General features: G+C 46.0%; 1 protein-coding gene across 1 annotated transcript in view; it reads left to right on the forward strand.

Moving 5' to 3' along the window:
• The window catches only part of LOC121584407 (COMM domain-containing protein 10), a 42,530-nt gene extending 38,966 nt beyond the window's left edge, over positions 1-3,564 (forward strand). Inside the window, exons 6-7 of the mRNA XM_041900253.1 lie at positions 2,226-2,288; positions 2,393-3,564. Coding sequence (XP_041756187.1) covers positions 2,226-2,288; positions 2,393-2,431 — 102 coding nt within the window. The 3' untranslated portion in view covers positions 2,432-3,564. The remainder of the gene's footprint in view (positions 1-2,225; positions 2,289-2,392) is intronic.
• The last annotated feature ends 13,150 nt before the right edge of the window (positions 3,565-16,714 follow it).

Consider the following 16,714-nt stretch of genomic DNA (forward strand, 5'->3'; position numbering starts at 1 on the left):
TGCAGCACGGTGGTGGATCTCCTGATCCTCTTGTCCTAGCTACCTCAATGTTTGATGTGCTCTGGAAGTATACCCATTAGTGTTAGCCCAGATCTGTCAAATCCTACTCAGGCCTTGGTGCTGAAACACTGGGCTGGGTTTAAACGTGGCTCCCTCCCCATCATCACCAATGCCACGCACACTGACTCCTCACTGACTCCTCCAAACACAGCCAATCCCTCTGTGACTGAGGCAGGCAGGCAGACAGACACATTGATGTTTAGGATCCCCAGTCGATATGTCTACACTGGAGAAGATCACAGACATCAGGAACATCCCTCACCCTTCAGGTCTGTCCTCTGGTTCACCTCCGCATCGCAGGAGGTTTGTTGTTGGATGTTAAAGATCTCAACCAGCACTATGTATCATCCTGAGGTCTCTGCAAACCAACACAAATCTAAGTATTGAGGGATGAAGATTGAATGGGCAATTATAAAGCCAATATGCTCTGGCATTTTGTCATCTTTTGGGATTTCTGTAGATGTTGCTTTCCGGTTCATTCCCACAATTAATTTGCCACAATATAATATTTGATTTGTGTCACATTATATTTGCAATGTGCAAATATGGTTGCACAAAATCTGTTACCTTGTCAAACCTCAATTCAAGTGTGGGTGGGTGGGTCTGTGTGTGTGCCCTACATACCAAGTGGGCTTTGGTGAGAGACAATATTTCCCCTTCGCTTAATTATGGATGATAATGTTGGGTCTAATTCATATCTGTTTCATTAATGTGCTCTGACACATTCCCTCCCCCATTGGGTCTTCAGCCCCACAGCATCGGCTACTTCGTGTGTGTGTATATACAACCCAACACTGGGACAACCCTCACAGCAAAGTCTTGGTTTGATTAACTTCCTTGGTATCTTCTTATTTATGTTAATTTTGGTTTATTTTTTTCACAATATATTTCCTATCTTATAGTTGCCCTTTTCTGAGCTTAAGAAGTGTCCTTGTATGTTTGGAAATGTGGATACCATCACATCCCTGATATTGAAATTGTGGTTTATGTTTAGGTGAATCATGATAGTTGGAACATTCCGTTTTGGGTGACGATCATTTCAGAGCGAATGCTTGCTTATCAGAGGAGGGGGGTGGGGGTTCTCATTTTGCACTGAACAAAAATATAAACACAACATGTAAGTGTTGGTCCCATGTTTCATGAGCTGAAATAAAGATCCCAGAAATGTTCCATACGCACAAAAAGCTTTTCTCTCTAATTTGGTGCAAAAAGTGTACATCCCTGTTAGTGAGCATTTCTCCTTTGCCAAGATAACCCTTCCACCTGACAGGTGTGGCATATCAAGAAGCTAGTTAAACAGCATGATCATTACACAGGTGCACCTTGTGCTGGGGACAATGTCATTTTAGACAATTTGGCAGTACGTCCAACTGGCCTCACAACCGCAGACCACGTGTATGGCGTTGTGTGGACGAGCGGTTTGTTGATGTCAACGTTGTGAACAGAGTGCCCCATGGTGGCGCTAGGGTTATTGTATGGGCAGGCATAAGCTACGGACAACGAACACAATTGCATTTTATCGATGGCAATTTGAATGCACAGAGATACTGTGAAGAGATCCTGAGGCCCATTGTCGTGCCATTCATCCGCCGCCATCACCTCATGTTTCAGCTTGATAATGCATGGCCCCATGTCACAAGGATCTGTACATAATTCCTGAAAGCTGAAAATGTCCCAGTTCTTCCATGGCCTGCATAGTCACCAGACATGTCACCAATAGAGCATGTTTGGGAGGCTCTGGATCGACGTGTACGAGACAGCGTGTTCCAGCAACTTCGCACAGCCATTGAAGAGGAGTGGGACAACATTCCACAGCAGGCCACAATCAACAGCCTGACCAACTCTATATGAAGGAGATGTCGCGCTGCATGAGGCAAATGGTGGTCACACCAGATACTGACTGGTTTTCTGATCCACGCCTCGATTAGGGCCTAATTAATTTAAATTGACTGATATGAACTTTAACTCAATCAAATCTTTCAAATTGTTGCATGTTGCATTTATTTTTGTTCAGTGTAAATGCAGTGATGGGAATTACTTACTGGACAGTATGTGTACTTACTTTCAATGGACAGAAGTGCACAAATAATTGATGGGAGTGATGTTTTTATAGAAAGCGGTCGTGACGTTGGTTGTCTCATGGTGAACCTTTCCTTCTCTTCCAGAGTGTGGTGGAGAACGTGTTTGTGGAGTTCAGCCACCAGGAGCTTCTTCAGTTCTACAACAAGGTCAGTGCTGCATGTTGGTTCGGCTTTCCACATGACTGACTCCTTAACACCCGCAGACATGTTGCCTTTCTCCTAATTGTCAAACATTCTCTGTCTCCTTGCAGCTAGAGATGGTCCAAGCACAGTTGGACTCCCTCACTTGATGCGTGTGCCATTCTATTTTTACATGATTACAGCTATGGAGGAAGCTGTGTTGTCATTAAAGTTCCCCATGCACACTGACAGGACACCTATCATAACAATGTGCTGGTATAATGAGGGAGATCTCACATTTCCCTGTTTGTTTGTTGACTGCGAATGATGTGCGTGTGTATATAACTGTAATCCAACTACATTTCATCCTTCAATTTAACTATTTTTCTACCTGTGTTTTCCGATTTGCAACATGAATGTTGTTGTTGAAAAATGCAGGCAATGTTATTTTTATGGATGTTTCTATATGACTGCTGATGAAACGTTACTAATGTACAAACGTGTCAAGACATCATGTATATGTAATCTAAAGCACTAGAGGAATATATCCATTTTGTAATCTGAAAAGTGGCATCGTTATTTATTCTCCCACCTGTAGTTTCATCAGATAGGAGTGTAGCGACACAGTTCAAATCTTCGTCTCCACAGTTAGCAGGACAGAGGTTCCTAGATGGAGCACATTATTTTCAATGAGCATTACAAAATGGAGCCATATTAAATGTGCCATTTAAATGAACTGAATTGTCCAACGGTCAAGATTTCACCAAAACAGATAGCTACAGGTTTTTCTCTGAAGGTCTCACATTATTCCTTCCTCCTCACGTAATACCTGTCAAGTCCACATCGCTCTGAACAAAAGAAGAGGAAACCGTTGTCCCCCTCCGCCCCCAATAAAACACTTAACGGCCTTGTATCACATTTATGGAGATTTCTATTGAGCAAAGTTTTCATTTCAATTAGCTGTTTCCTACTAAACAATTATGTAGCCTTTGGTTCTTTTTGTATCAACCTTAGCAGGCAGTGTCTGTGTCAATGTGGTAATAGGCATGTGGAATGGGCTCTAAAGCCGCTGTAAAACGAATGAGTTAGTCACTCACTTAAGAGTAGGTTCTGGCAGCTGCGCCATGCTTCTCTGCCGCAGGCAGGACAAGTTGGAGAATAACTGAAAAATAAATAAAACCTTTGCTCTACTTTCGTCCTCTTTGAACTCTGGAGTGAAGATACCAGGCGGTGAGCACTCTGAACCTGATGTTGAAATGCAAAATAAAAATACACAAATAAAGTCACCTCTCTAGAAAACCTCTCTAGAGCTCTGTAATGGATGTTATTTTACCCAATTTACAGTTTTGCCACCATGTGAAAACATCACCAAAGTCACTGCCTGAGGGAGCTGTGTATTCTACAGCATGGGGAACAGATGGCTGCTCGCAGCCTGCCGTGGAAAAAGTATCAGTGCTGAGTCTCCAACTGAGAGAACAGAACCGAGTCCTACTCGTGTGTGTGTGTGTGTGTGTGTGTGTGTGTGTGTGTGTGTGTGTGTGTGTGTGTGTGTGTGTCAAGGCCTGCTGGACAGTAAACATGAAGCATTCAGGTTTTTATGGAAAATTGTCAAGGGTGGCCTGAACCAGCCAGCTCAAGTAAGTGGATAATGCACTAATCCTGGATAAGACTAGTCAACTACTGTGCAAAGAGCGCTGGCCTTCAAATAATGGGCTGAGATAACGGCAGCCCTGGTACAAATGGGCCAAGAAGAAGAAGCAGACAATTTAACCCAGTCACAAACTGACAATAAAAATAAAATAAAAACTCAATGGTCTGCACACAGTATTTAGTTGAGACACTTGAGTGTTAACCATAAAGATGGACAATAACATTGAAAATAGAAGGGGTGATACTCTGTAGTGTGCAAGGCCGTCTAAGGAACTCCAGAAGTATTTGCTCTCCAGGCTAAAACTTCACAGAGAAGAATCAACGCTTCCGCACATCAACTCAACTAAATAAACGTCTCATCTTGCTTTTAGTGGCAGATTATAGGGCACAGTTTGCACTGCAGAGCGACAGTGTCTCCCATAGACAATATAACAAGTGTTCTATGTCTATGGCGTCTCCACTGTGATGAATTATGTGATGTAATGGTACAATGGGGTGGGGGTTTCTGGATCCACAGCCAGCTGAAACCATGGGCATTACCAGACCTGAGGACACACAGCCCCAGAACCCCACCAGCCACCAACTTACTGTACTGTCGTGCTCACAGGGTCCTCTCCTCTCAGCCCGAGCCCTGAGCCTCACCAACAATGCCGCCTCCTGTCAAAATCCGGCGATCCCTTATCACATAGGCTCATGTCAGCAGAATGGGCCGAATCAGCCCAAGTGTCTGGAAAACAAGTGTCATTGTGTTGCGGCTCCGCTGCTGCTGTTCTTGGTGCCACCGACCCAGGTCTGAGTGGAGGCCATAGAGAATGATAGAGGCCTCTTGTATTGGGTGCGCCATTAAGGGCTTCCACCATTTTAATGTAGTCAACTGGGTGTGACTTCCAACTTCATTGGCTGGTCCCTCCTGGTGACCCTGTTGGAGTCATGGACCAAACCGGGTCATCAGGAGGGATCAGCCAATCGTGAAGAAGAAAATGTACTACTTTAGGGGGTATGAAAAATAAAAAATGTATGCACTCACTGGATAAGAGCGTCTGCTAAATGACTCAAATGTGGTCCTCTGTAGCTCAATTGGTAGAGCATGGCACTTGTAACGCCATGGTAGTGGGTTCGATCCCCGGGACCACCCATACGTAAAAATGTATGCACACATGACTGTAAGTCGCTTTGGATAAAAGCATCTGCTAAATGGCATATTATTATTATTATTATTATTATTATAATATGTAAATGTAAAATGAGATAGCTTCAGTGGCACTGCCCATGCTGTCACAGACGCTATACAGTGGGGGAAAAAAGTATTTAGTCAGCCACCAATGGTCCAAGTTCTCCCACTTAAAAAGATGAGAGGCCTGTAATTTTCACCATAGGTACACGTCAACTATGACAGACAAAATGAGATTTTTTTTCTCCAGAAAATCACATTGTAGGATTTTTTATGAATTTATTTGCAAATTATGGTGGAAAATAAGTATTTGGTCAATAACAAAAGTTTCTCAATACTTTGTTATATACCCTTTGTTGGCAATGACACAGGTCAAACGTTTTCTGTAAGTCTTCACAAGGTTTTCCCACACTGTTGCTGGTATTTTGGCCCATTCCTCCATGCAGATCTCCTCTAGAGCAGTGATGTTTTGGGGCTGTCGCTGGGCAACACGGACTTTCAACTCCCTCCAAATATTTTCTATGGGGTTGAGATCTGGAGACTGGCTAGGCCACTCCAGGACCTTGAAATGCTTCTTACGAAGCCACTCCTTCGTTGCCGGGCGGTGTGTTTGGGATCATTGTCATGCTGAAAGACCCAGCCACGTTTCATCTTCAATGCCCTTGCTGATGGAAGGAGGTTTTCACTCAAAATCTCACGATACATGGCCCCATTCATTCTTTCCTTTACACGGATCAGTCGTCCTGGTCCCTTTGCAGAAAAACAGCCCCAAAGCATGATGTTTCCACCCCCATGCTTCACAGTAGGTATGGTATTCTTTGGATGCAACTCAGCATTCTTTGTCCTCCAAACACGACGAGTTGAGTTTTGACCCAAAAAGTTCTATTTTGGTTTCATCTGACCATATGACATTCTCCCAATCCTCTTCTGGATCATCCAAATGCACTCTAGCAAACTTCAGACGGGCCTGGACATGTACTGGCTTAAGCGGGGGACACGTCTTGCACTGCAGGATTTGAGTCCCTGGCGGGCGTAGTGTGTTACTGATGGTAGGCTTTGTTACTTTGGTCCCAGCTCTCTGCAGGTCATTCACTAGGTCCCCCCGTGTGGTTCTGGGATTTTTGCTCACCGTTCTTGTGATCATTTTGACCCCACGGGGTGAGATTATCAGTGGTCTTGTATGTCTTCCATTTCCTAATAATTGCTCCCACAGTTGATTTCTTCAAACCAAGCTGCTTACCTATTGCAGATTCAGTCTTCCCAGCCTGGTGCAGGTCTACAATTTTGTTTCTCGTGTCCTTTGACAGCTCTTTGGTCTTGGCCATAGTGGAGTTTGGAGTGTGACTGTTTGAGGTTGTGGACAGGTGTCTTTTATACTGATAACAAGTTCAAACAGGTGCCATTAATACAGGTAACGAGTGGAGGACAGAGGAGCCTCTTAAAGAAGAAGTTACAGGTCTGTTAGAGCCAGAAATCTTGCTTGTTTGTAGGTGACCAAATACTTATTTTCCACCATAATTTGCAAATAAATTCATTAAAAATCCTACAATGTGATTTTCTGGATTTTTTTCCCCTCATTTTGTCTGTCATAGTTGACGTGTACCTATGATGAAAATTACAGGCCTCTCTCATCTTTTTAAGTGGGAGAACTTGCACAATTGGTGGCTGACTAAATACTTTTTTCCCCCACTGTATTTGCACAGATAAAAAGTCCTCTATCTATCTCTATGGTGGAGGCCGGTGTCTGCTGAGGATGTCTCCAGCCTTCTTGGCAGCACAGCGTCATGACAGTCGTGCCACTATACACTAGCTTCTTCTTTCTCCTCACCAGTTTCTTCAGCCGTCGTATTTTCTCTTCCACTCTGTGTTAGATCACCGCTTTAAGTCGTTTGCTCTCTCTCGCTCTCTTCCTCCCTCTCCCACTCTCCCTCTTGTTTGCTGCAGATGTCCTTGTTGTTGTGTTGCGTGAAGCGTGGCGGCGCCCTCACTGAGGTGGCTGTTTTGTTGCAGTACATTGGGTAAATAGTTGGAGACACAGATGGGAGGTGGTGGTGGTACACATGGCAGGTTCAGGGAGAGAGGAGGCCTCTCCGCCCTCTGCTAACAGATTGAGGGGTGGCCGTCAGCCCTAACATACTGCTCAGCCCGCAGGCTCTCCATCAAACAACCCTAGCTTCATTTTGATCTCCTTACTTATTTTGATATTCATTTGTGCCCGTGATCATCCTGTGACCTATATATCCAACGCTAACAAATTGAAGAGATACACTACTTGGCCAAAAGTATGTGGACACCTGCTCGTCGAACATCTAATTCCAAAATCACGGGCTTTAATATGGAGTTTGTCCCCTCTTTGCTGCTATAACAGCCTCCACTCCTCTGGGAGGGCTTTCCATTAGATGTTGGAATCTTGCTGCGGGGACTTGCTTCCATTCAGCCACAAGCATTAGTGAGGTTGGGCACTGATGTCGGGCGATTAGGCCTGGCTCGCAGTCGGCGTTCCAATTCACCCCAAAGGTGTTCGATGGGGTTGAGGTCATGGCTCTGTGCAGGCCAGTTAAGTTATTCCACGCCGATCTTGACCAAACCATTTCTGTATGGACCTCGCTTTGTGCATGGGGGCATTGTCATGCTGAAACATGAAAGGGCCTTCCCCAAACTGTTGCCACAAAGTTGGAAGCACAGAATCGTCTAGAATGTCATTGTATGCTGTAACATTAAAGATTTCTCTTCACTGGAACCAAAGGGCCTAGCCCGAACCATGAAAAACAGCACCAGACCATTATTCCTCCTCCACCAAACTTTACAGTTGGCACTATGCATTCGGGCAGCTTTCTCCTGGCATCTGCCAAACCCTGATTTGTCCATCGGACTGCCAGGTGGTGAAGCGTGATTCATCACTCCAGAGAACGCGTTTCCACTGCTCCAGAGTCCAATGGCGGCGAACTTTACACCACTCCAGCCGACGCTTGGCATTGCACACTGTGATCTTAGGCTTGTGTGCGGCTGCTCGGCCATGGAAACCCATTTCATGACGCTCCAGACGAACAGTTCTTGTGTTGACATTGCTTCCAGACGCAGTTTGGAACTTGGTAGTGAGTGTTGCAACTGAGGACCAGTGGCGATTTTAGCATGTAAATGTTGGTGGGGCAAACTCCCCCCAATTTTTTTTTTATGCATGCCAGCAAAGCCACAACCCTACACAACACATTCATTGCACTATAACAGTGAAAAACTGTCCCCACAAACTGTTAGGGCCTACATAAAGCTGTCCCAACAGCAGAGCTACACCTGGCTATCAAAGGAGCCTTGTCTGGCAGCTAAACAGTTCATTCAGCCTCATTTACTGCCTTTTTTTAAAAACATAGCTGATATGGTTGACTTGCTTAAACAAATTAGGTTTCTACTGACAATTGAGATGTACAAACTATGGCATAAGGGAACGACGAGCAGATAAGAGGCAATCCGTAATTTCAATTAATACAATGAGCGAGCTAGGATGGACGTAGTCATTATAACTACTTGTTTAGCACTTTTGAAATGTATAGAGAAATAATTCAGAACATGGGCCGTTCTTACAGTATTCTCCCTGTACACTAAGTCAGTCAGAACAATAGGATAAATAAAGGGGTCATATAAGCAGACAATGAAAGCTCTTACAATACTCAATGATTATATTTCTCTATAACAGGCTATAGGCTACATGTGCACCACCAAGTCAGAACAGTAGGCTAAGTTATGAGAGGGAAAGGGACCAAATTATTAGGGTGAGGCACATGGGCTACTAACAGCTTACTACACAACATGCACTTAGTATTACTTTCTTAGCTACAGTATACATACCTCCCTGGCATATTACATCATTTATGCAGCAGCATACAAGACATTTTTGGACTTTGTTGTGCTGTGCTCACTTGAACAGCGAGGTGGCGCGGCGGTCCTTCTTGTGGACAAATATTGTCATTAAACTTTGTTATCAAAGTCTGGCATTCTCTGGATTTATGGTGTTTTCAAGACAACTTGGAACTCTGAAAAAAACAAGGTTGAATCATGACGTCAGTGATCTTCAGGTCGGAGCTCTAGAAAGAGGCCAGAGTTCCCGACTTGGCATTCCGAGTTGGATGACCGTTCAAAACTTATTTTCCCAGTCAGAGGTCGTTTTTTTCAGAGTTCCCAGTTGTCTTGAACTCACTGAAGTCTGAGATTTCCCAGTTCCGAGTTTCCAGTTGTTTTGAACGCGGCAGAAGTCATGCTGGATTGACAGCATGGCCAATGTATTCAACCTTTTCTGGCCCATGGTGTGTTGCGAGTGAATGTTGATCCTTTTAAGCTTGGAAAACAGACCCTTAAACACAGACTTGGACCACACACCCTCTCCACTGAATAGCAGGCTAGTGATTGCTTTGCAAAGCTTGCAGTTAGCCACTGATTCCTTCCAAACCACTCATTGTTGAATTTGCGATTTCCAATGGCCGATGAGCACCTATACGTTTTATCTATAATTTGACGTCATTTTATCTGTGGCCAATGACCTTGAACCTTCTTGGATGGGCACTTCTAATGTAAATCTATGGCAGCACCCAAGGGGCTTGAATTTTTGACCTCTCCCCGTATATTTTACGGTAACGTAGTGTCCCCATGAGTGACAGAACACTGAGCCAATCACGGCGCAACTAGAGAACATTACCAACCCCTACGCTCCATATTTTCCGCTGGCTGCCCACCACCACAGAGAGCACTGAGCTAGGCTGAAACAACAGCAATTTGAGGCTGAAAGCAAAAAAGAGACCATGTTTGTATGCAGCTTTATTAACTGAATTCTTATTATTTTTACATTGTTTGCAAACTGATATGTGACATGTATTAATGCCAAAATAACATGCAAAACAGGCAATGCCAAGACTGTGCAAAGCTGTCATCAAGGCAAAGGGTGGCCATTTGAAGAATCTCAAATATAAAATATATTTTGATTTGTTTAACACTTTTTTTGGTTACTACATGATTCCATACGTGTTATTTCATAGTTTTGATGTCTTCACTATTATTCTACAATGTAAAAAATAGTCAAACTAATGAAAAACCCTTAAATGAGTAGGTGTGTCTGTCACGCCCTGGCTCTGGGGACTCTTAAATGTTGAGCCAGGGTGTGTAGTTTCTGTGTTGTGTTTATTTCTATGGTGAATATCTATTATGTGTAGATCTATGTTGGCCGGTTTGGTTCCCAATCAGAGGCAGCTGTAACTCGTTGTCTCTGATTGGGGACCATACTTAGGCAGCCTTTTGGCACCAGTCAGTTGTGGGATCTTGTTCCGTGTAAGGTATGTTGTTTGTATGCTACCTTGGACTTCACGTTTCGTTTGTTGTTTTGTCGTGTGTTTAGTCGTTAATAAACATGAATGCATATCACGCTGCGCCTTGGTCCTTCTCGTCCGTAAACGATCGTGACAGAAGATCCCACCAAAATAGGACCAAGCAGCGTGTTCAGGAGTAAACGCCGGGAATTCAACGGGAGGTTACATTAGTTGATGTCCTCCTCGGTTGGGGGAGAATTACGGAGGAAGAGGCCGTCCGTTACCGGAGGGCGATGAATGAGGATGTCCAGGTAGGAGAGGAGAAACGGCGCCAACAGTGCCGACGACGGAGACCCGAGAGGCAACCCCAATAAAAAAAATTGGGGGGGCACACGGTGTGGACGACGAGGCAGCAGGAGGCAGCGACAGGGCGATTCTGCAGGTTAGGAGAGGAGGCCACCAGGTTACGGGGGCTATTGGTTCAGAGGGAACAGGAGTTATTTGGTCAGAGGGAGTAGCTACAGGAGGCTATAAGGGAGAAGGAGAGTGTAGAGGCACGGCGAGAGGAGCTGGTTAGGCAGCAGCGAGGGTTTATAAGGGAACCCAGTCCCGCTCCTCGCACCAAGCAAGTGGTGCGCGTCGCCAGCCCGGTCCGGCCTGTTCCTGCCCCTCGCACCAAACCAGTGGTGCGCGTCGCCAGCCTGACCCGGCCTGTTCCTGCCCCTCGCACCAAACCAGTGGTGCGCGTCGCCAGCCCGGCCCGGCCTGTTCCTGCCCCTCGCACCAAACCAGTGGTGGCGTCGCCAGCCGGTCCGGCCTGCTCCTTTTCCCTCGCACCAAGCTGGTAGTGCGTCGCATCAGCCGGTCCGGCCTGTTCCTGCCTTCGCACCAAACCAGTGGTGCGCGTCGCCAGCCGGTCCGGCCTGCTCCTGTCCTCGCACCAAGCCAGTGGTGCGCGTCGCCAACCCGGTCCGGCCTGTTCCTGCCCCTCGCACCAAACCAGTGGTGCGCGTCGCCAGCCTGGCCCGGCCTGTTCCTGCCCCTCGCACCAAACAGTGGTGCGCGTCGCCAGCCCGGCCCGGCCTGTTCCTGCCCCTCGCACCAAACCAGTGGTGCGCGTCGCCAGCCCGGTCCGGCCTGTTCCTGCCCCTCGCACCAAACCAGTGGTGCGCGTCGCCAGCCCGGCCCGGCCTGTTCCTGCCCCTCGCACCAAACCAGTGGTGCGCGTCGCCAGCCCGGCCCGGCCTGTTTCTGCCCCTCGCACCAAACCAGTGGTGCGCGTCGCCACCCGGTCCGGCCTGTTCCTGTCCCTCGCACCAAGCTGGTGGTGCGCCCAGCAACCGGTCCGGCCTGTTCCTGCCCCTCGCACCAAGCCAGTGGTGCGGCGTCGCCAGTCCGGCCCGGCCTGTTCCTGCTCCCCGCACCAGGCCAGTGGTACGCGTCGCCAGTCGTGCGGCTCGTTCCTACTCCCGCACCAAGCCAGTGGTGCGTGTATCCAGTCGGCACGGCCGTGCCCTGTTCCACGGTGCCTGGTCGGCACCGGTCAGTTGCTCCACTCCGGGCCAGAGCAATCCGCTCCACCGGGATCTAGTCCAGCTCCGGTCAGCGGCTCCACTCGGAGCCAGAGCAGTCCGCTCCACCGGTGCCCGATCCAGCTCCGGTCAGCGGCTCCCACTCGAGCCAGAGCAGTTCGATCCACCGTCGTCGGGTCCAGCTCCAGTCAGCGGTTCCAGACCAGACCAGGGGCGCAACAGGGAGGCGGATAATAGGTGGTGGTCACGCCCGGAGCCGGATCCGCCTCCGAGGCGGAATGCCCACCCGGCCCCTACCCTGTTATGTTTAGGTTGCGCGGTCGGAGTCCGCACCTTAGGGGGGGGGGGGGGTACTGTCACACCCTGGCTCTGGGGACTCTTAAATGTTGAGCCAGGGTGTGTAGTTTCTGTGTTGTGTTTAGTTCTATGGTGAATATCTATTATGTGTAGATCTATGTTGGCCGGTGTGGTTCCCAATCAGAGGCAGCTGTAGCTCGTTGTCTCTGATTGGGGACCATACTTAGGCAGCCTTTTGGCACCAGTCAGTTGTGGGATCTTGTTCCGTGTAAGGTATGTTGTTTGTATGCTACCTTGGACTTCACGTTTCGTTTGTTGTTTTGTCGTGTGTTTAGTCGATAATAAACATGAATGCATATCACGCTGTGCCTTGGTCCTTCTCGTCCGTAAACGATCGTGACAGTGTCCAAACTTTTGACTGGTAGTGTATATATATATATATATATATATATATATATTTACAGTTGAAGTCGGAAGTTGACATACACCTTAGCCAAATACATTTAAACTCAGTTTTTCACAATTCCTGACATTTAATCCTAGTAAAAATTCCCTGTCTTAGGTCAGTTAGGATCACCACTTTATCATCACATTCTTTCATCACATTCCCAGTGGGTCAGAAGTTTACATACACTCAATTAGTATTTGGTAGCATTGCCTTTAAATTGTTTAACTTGGGTCAAACGTTTTGGGTAGCCTTCCACAAGCTTCCCACAATAAGTTGGGTGAATTGTGGCCCATTCCTCCTGACAGAGCTGGTGTAACTGAGTCAGGTTTGTAGGCCTCCTTGCTCGCACACGCCTTTTCAGTTCTGCCCACACATTTTCTATAGGATTGAGGTCAGGGCTTTGTGATGGCCGCTCCAATACCTTGACTTTGTTGTCCTTAAGCCATTTTGCCACAACTTTGGAAGTATGCTTGGGGTCATTGTCCATTTGGAAGACCCATTTGTGACCAAGCTTTAACTTCCTGACTGATGTCTTGAGATGTTGCTTCAATATAGCCACATAATTTTCCTTCCTCATGATGCCATCTATTTTGTGAAGCGCACCAGTCCCTCCTGCAGCAAAGCACCCCCACAGCATGATGCTGCCACCCACGTACTTCGCGGTTGGGATGGTGTTCTTCGGCTTGCAAGCCACCGCCTTTTTCCTCCAAACATAACGATGGTCATTATGGCCAAACAGTTCTATTTTTGTTTCATCAGACCAGAGGACATTTCTCCAAAAAGTATGATCTTTGTCCCCATGTGCAGTTGCAAACCGTACTCTGGCTTTTTTATGGCGGTTTTGGAGCAGTGGCTTCTTCCTTGCTGAGTGGCCTTTCAGGTTATGTTGAAATTGGAAATTTTGGAAATTGCTCCCAAGGATGAACCAGATCTCCCAAGGAGGTCTACCATTTTTTTCTGAGGTCTTGGCTGATATCTTTTGATTTTCCCATGATGTCAAGCAAAGAGGCACTGAGTTTGAAGGTAGGCCTTGAAATACATCCAACAGGTACACCTCCAATTGACTCAAATGATGTCAATTAGCCTTTCAGAAGCTTCTAAAGCCATGACATCATTTTCTGGAATTTTCCAAGCTGTTTAAAGGCACAGTCAACGTGGTGTATGTAAACTTCTGACCCACTGGAATTGTGATACAGTGAATTATAAGTGAAATAATCTGTCTGTAAACAATTGTTGGAAAAATTACTTGTGTCATGCACAAATTAGATGTCCTAACCGACTTGCCAAAACTATAGTTTGTTAACAAGACATTTTTGGAGTGGTTGAAAAACATGTTTTAATGAGTCCAACCTAAGTGTATGTAAACTTCCGACTTCAACTGTGTGTGTATATATATATATATATATATATATATATATATTATTATTATTTTTTATAGCTAAACAGGTGGGGCTCAAAACAGGTGGGGCTTAGCACTCAGCGGTCCCGTTCTGTGAGCTTGTGTGGCCTATCACTTCGCGGCTGAGCTGTTGTTGCTCCTAGACGTTTCCACTTCACAATAACAGCACTTACAGTTGACCGGGGCAGCTCTAGAAGGGCAGAAATTTGACGAACTGACTTGTTGGAAAGGTGGCGTCCTATGACGGTGCCACGTTGAAAGTCACTGAGCTCTTCAGTAATGCCACTCTACTGCCAATGTTTGTCTATGGAGATTGCATGGCAGTGTGCTTTATTTTGTACACCTGTCAGCAACAGGTGTGGCTGAAATAGCCGAATCCACTAATTTGAAGGGTTAGGTTGTCCACATACTTTTGGCCATGTAGTGTAGCTTGTAAATGGGCCTTAATACCAGGCTGTGTCCGTATGCCGCAAAACAAGACTGTTGACATCACTAGGAAATTGTGTTTTTCTAGATAGCACTTGTGAGTTACGAGCTAAGCTGCTATTTCCCCTGTAATATAGGAGCGAGATTGGAAAACATGAAAGAGTGATAACCGGCTGCCATGATTCTCCTGTGTAATTTGTAGCAGTAGTTGTCTTTGTCTGGGGATGTACTGTAATCTTGTCAGTACTGCCAACGTTGTGTGAGAGGGCCATCCCAACAAAACCTGCTCATTCATATTTCACCACAGCCAGAGTCCTAAAATTAGGACGGTCACATAAATTCTTAAAACTCTGAGAAAACCCATTTCATCCTTGAGATCTTCTAATCCCTACCACTACCTCCTCAACCCCCATTTTCTCTCTCTCTCGCTCTCTCTTGCTCTCTCTGTCTCTCTCTCACACACACACACACACACTCTCTCACACACTCACAGTCTCACACACACACAAACACAAACAGCAGAGTATAGCAAGTCTACCCCCACAGCATCCATATTATTACACACCACCTAATCCTGTTTCACAAATCCAAGTACCTACGGTTCCAGAGAGAAAATCCTATTGCCTCTGCACATTTTCCCATCTGTTTACCACAGAACAATCCTTCACTCCAGACACTGTCTTTCTGCAGCTTCCTAATGCACTCTGAAATCCACCCCATTCATGTTGTCCAACTTGACTTGTTATTTGTCCTGCTGTTCAGTGCCTGCCTTGAGTCTGTGTGTTTCCTGTAACTAACTTGCTTGTTTATTTATTTCTCTGTTATTTTTATTTATGCATTTGGTTAAGTATTTATGCATCTTTATTCTGTACAGATTTTTCAATAGCCGTCCCAACACTTTTACATTTTAGTAATTTAGCAGACGCTCTTATCCAGAGCGACTTACAGTTAGTGAGTGCATACATTATTGTAATTTATACTGGCCCCCCGTGGGAATCGAACCCATAACCCTGGCGTTGCAAACGCCATGCTCTACCAACTGAGCTACATCCCACGATTGATTAAGTAGAGTGTGTGTGCGGGCGGGCATGCATGTGACCATGTAATTGTGTCTGTGTGCGCCAGTCATTGTCTGCCTGTTTACCTGTGCGTGCATGCGTGCGCATGTGTGTGCATTTGCTTATACAAGTGTCTGTACTGTATGCTGGCATTCACTTGCATGCATCCTTGTTTGCGTACGTGAAAGGGAGGCTATTGTGGGAAGAGGAGCAGTGTCATTGCTTCTAGGCGGGGAGGGAAGTGTGCGTGTGAATGTGTGTGCTAATGAGATTGACGATGCTGGTTAGGAGCCATGCCGCTTGCTGAGCTCACACGCACGAGACACTACCTCCCTCAGCCCAGCCCTCCCCCTCACTAGCCCACACTCTCATCCATCTTAACCTCATTTTACTAAGACTTCTCTGAAACAGGCAATTACAACTGTATTCATCTCATTACACTTGTGTAGACTTGAATGTTAGACCATGCAAATAATATATAGTATATCAGTACTCAAATTAGGCCTATAACTTGAGGACTGTTTTTGGCATAGTCTATAATAGACATGGTCTTTAAGTGTTACGACGGTCATGGTCTTTAAGTGTTACGATGGTCATGGTCTTTAAGTGTTACGACGGTCATGGTCTTTAAGTGTTACGACGGTCATGGTCTTTAAGTGTTACGACGGTCATGGTCTTTAAGTGTTATGACGGTCATGGTCTTTAAGTGTTACGACGGTCATGGTCTTTAAGTGTTACGACGGTCATGGTCTTTAAGTGTTACGACGGTCATGGTCTTTAAGTGTTACGACGGTCATGGTCTTTAAGTGTTACGACGGTCATGGTCTTTAAGTGTTATGCATGGTCATGGTCTTTAAGTGTTACGACGGTCATGGTCTTTAAGTATTACGACGGTCATGGTATTTTAAGTGTTACGACGGTCATGGTCTTTAAGTGTTACGACGGTCATGGTCTTTAAGTGTTACGACGGTCATGGTCTTTAAGTGTTACGACGGTCATGGTCTTTAAGTGTTACGACGGTCATGGTCTTTAAGTGTTACGACGGTCATGGTCTTTAAGTGTTATGACGGTCATGGTCTTTAAGTGTTACGACGGTCATGGTCTTTTAAGTGTTACGACGGTCATGGTCTTTTAAGTGTTACGACGGTCATGGTCTTTAAGTGTTACGCATGGTCTTGTAT

Source organism: Coregonus clupeaformis, chromosome 16 (assembly GCF_020615455.1).
Source record: "Coregonus clupeaformis isolate EN_2021a chromosome 16, ASM2061545v1, whole genome shotgun sequence".
Classification (NCBI taxonomy): domain Eukaryota; kingdom Metazoa; phylum Chordata; class Actinopteri; order Salmoniformes; family Salmonidae; genus Coregonus; species Coregonus clupeaformis.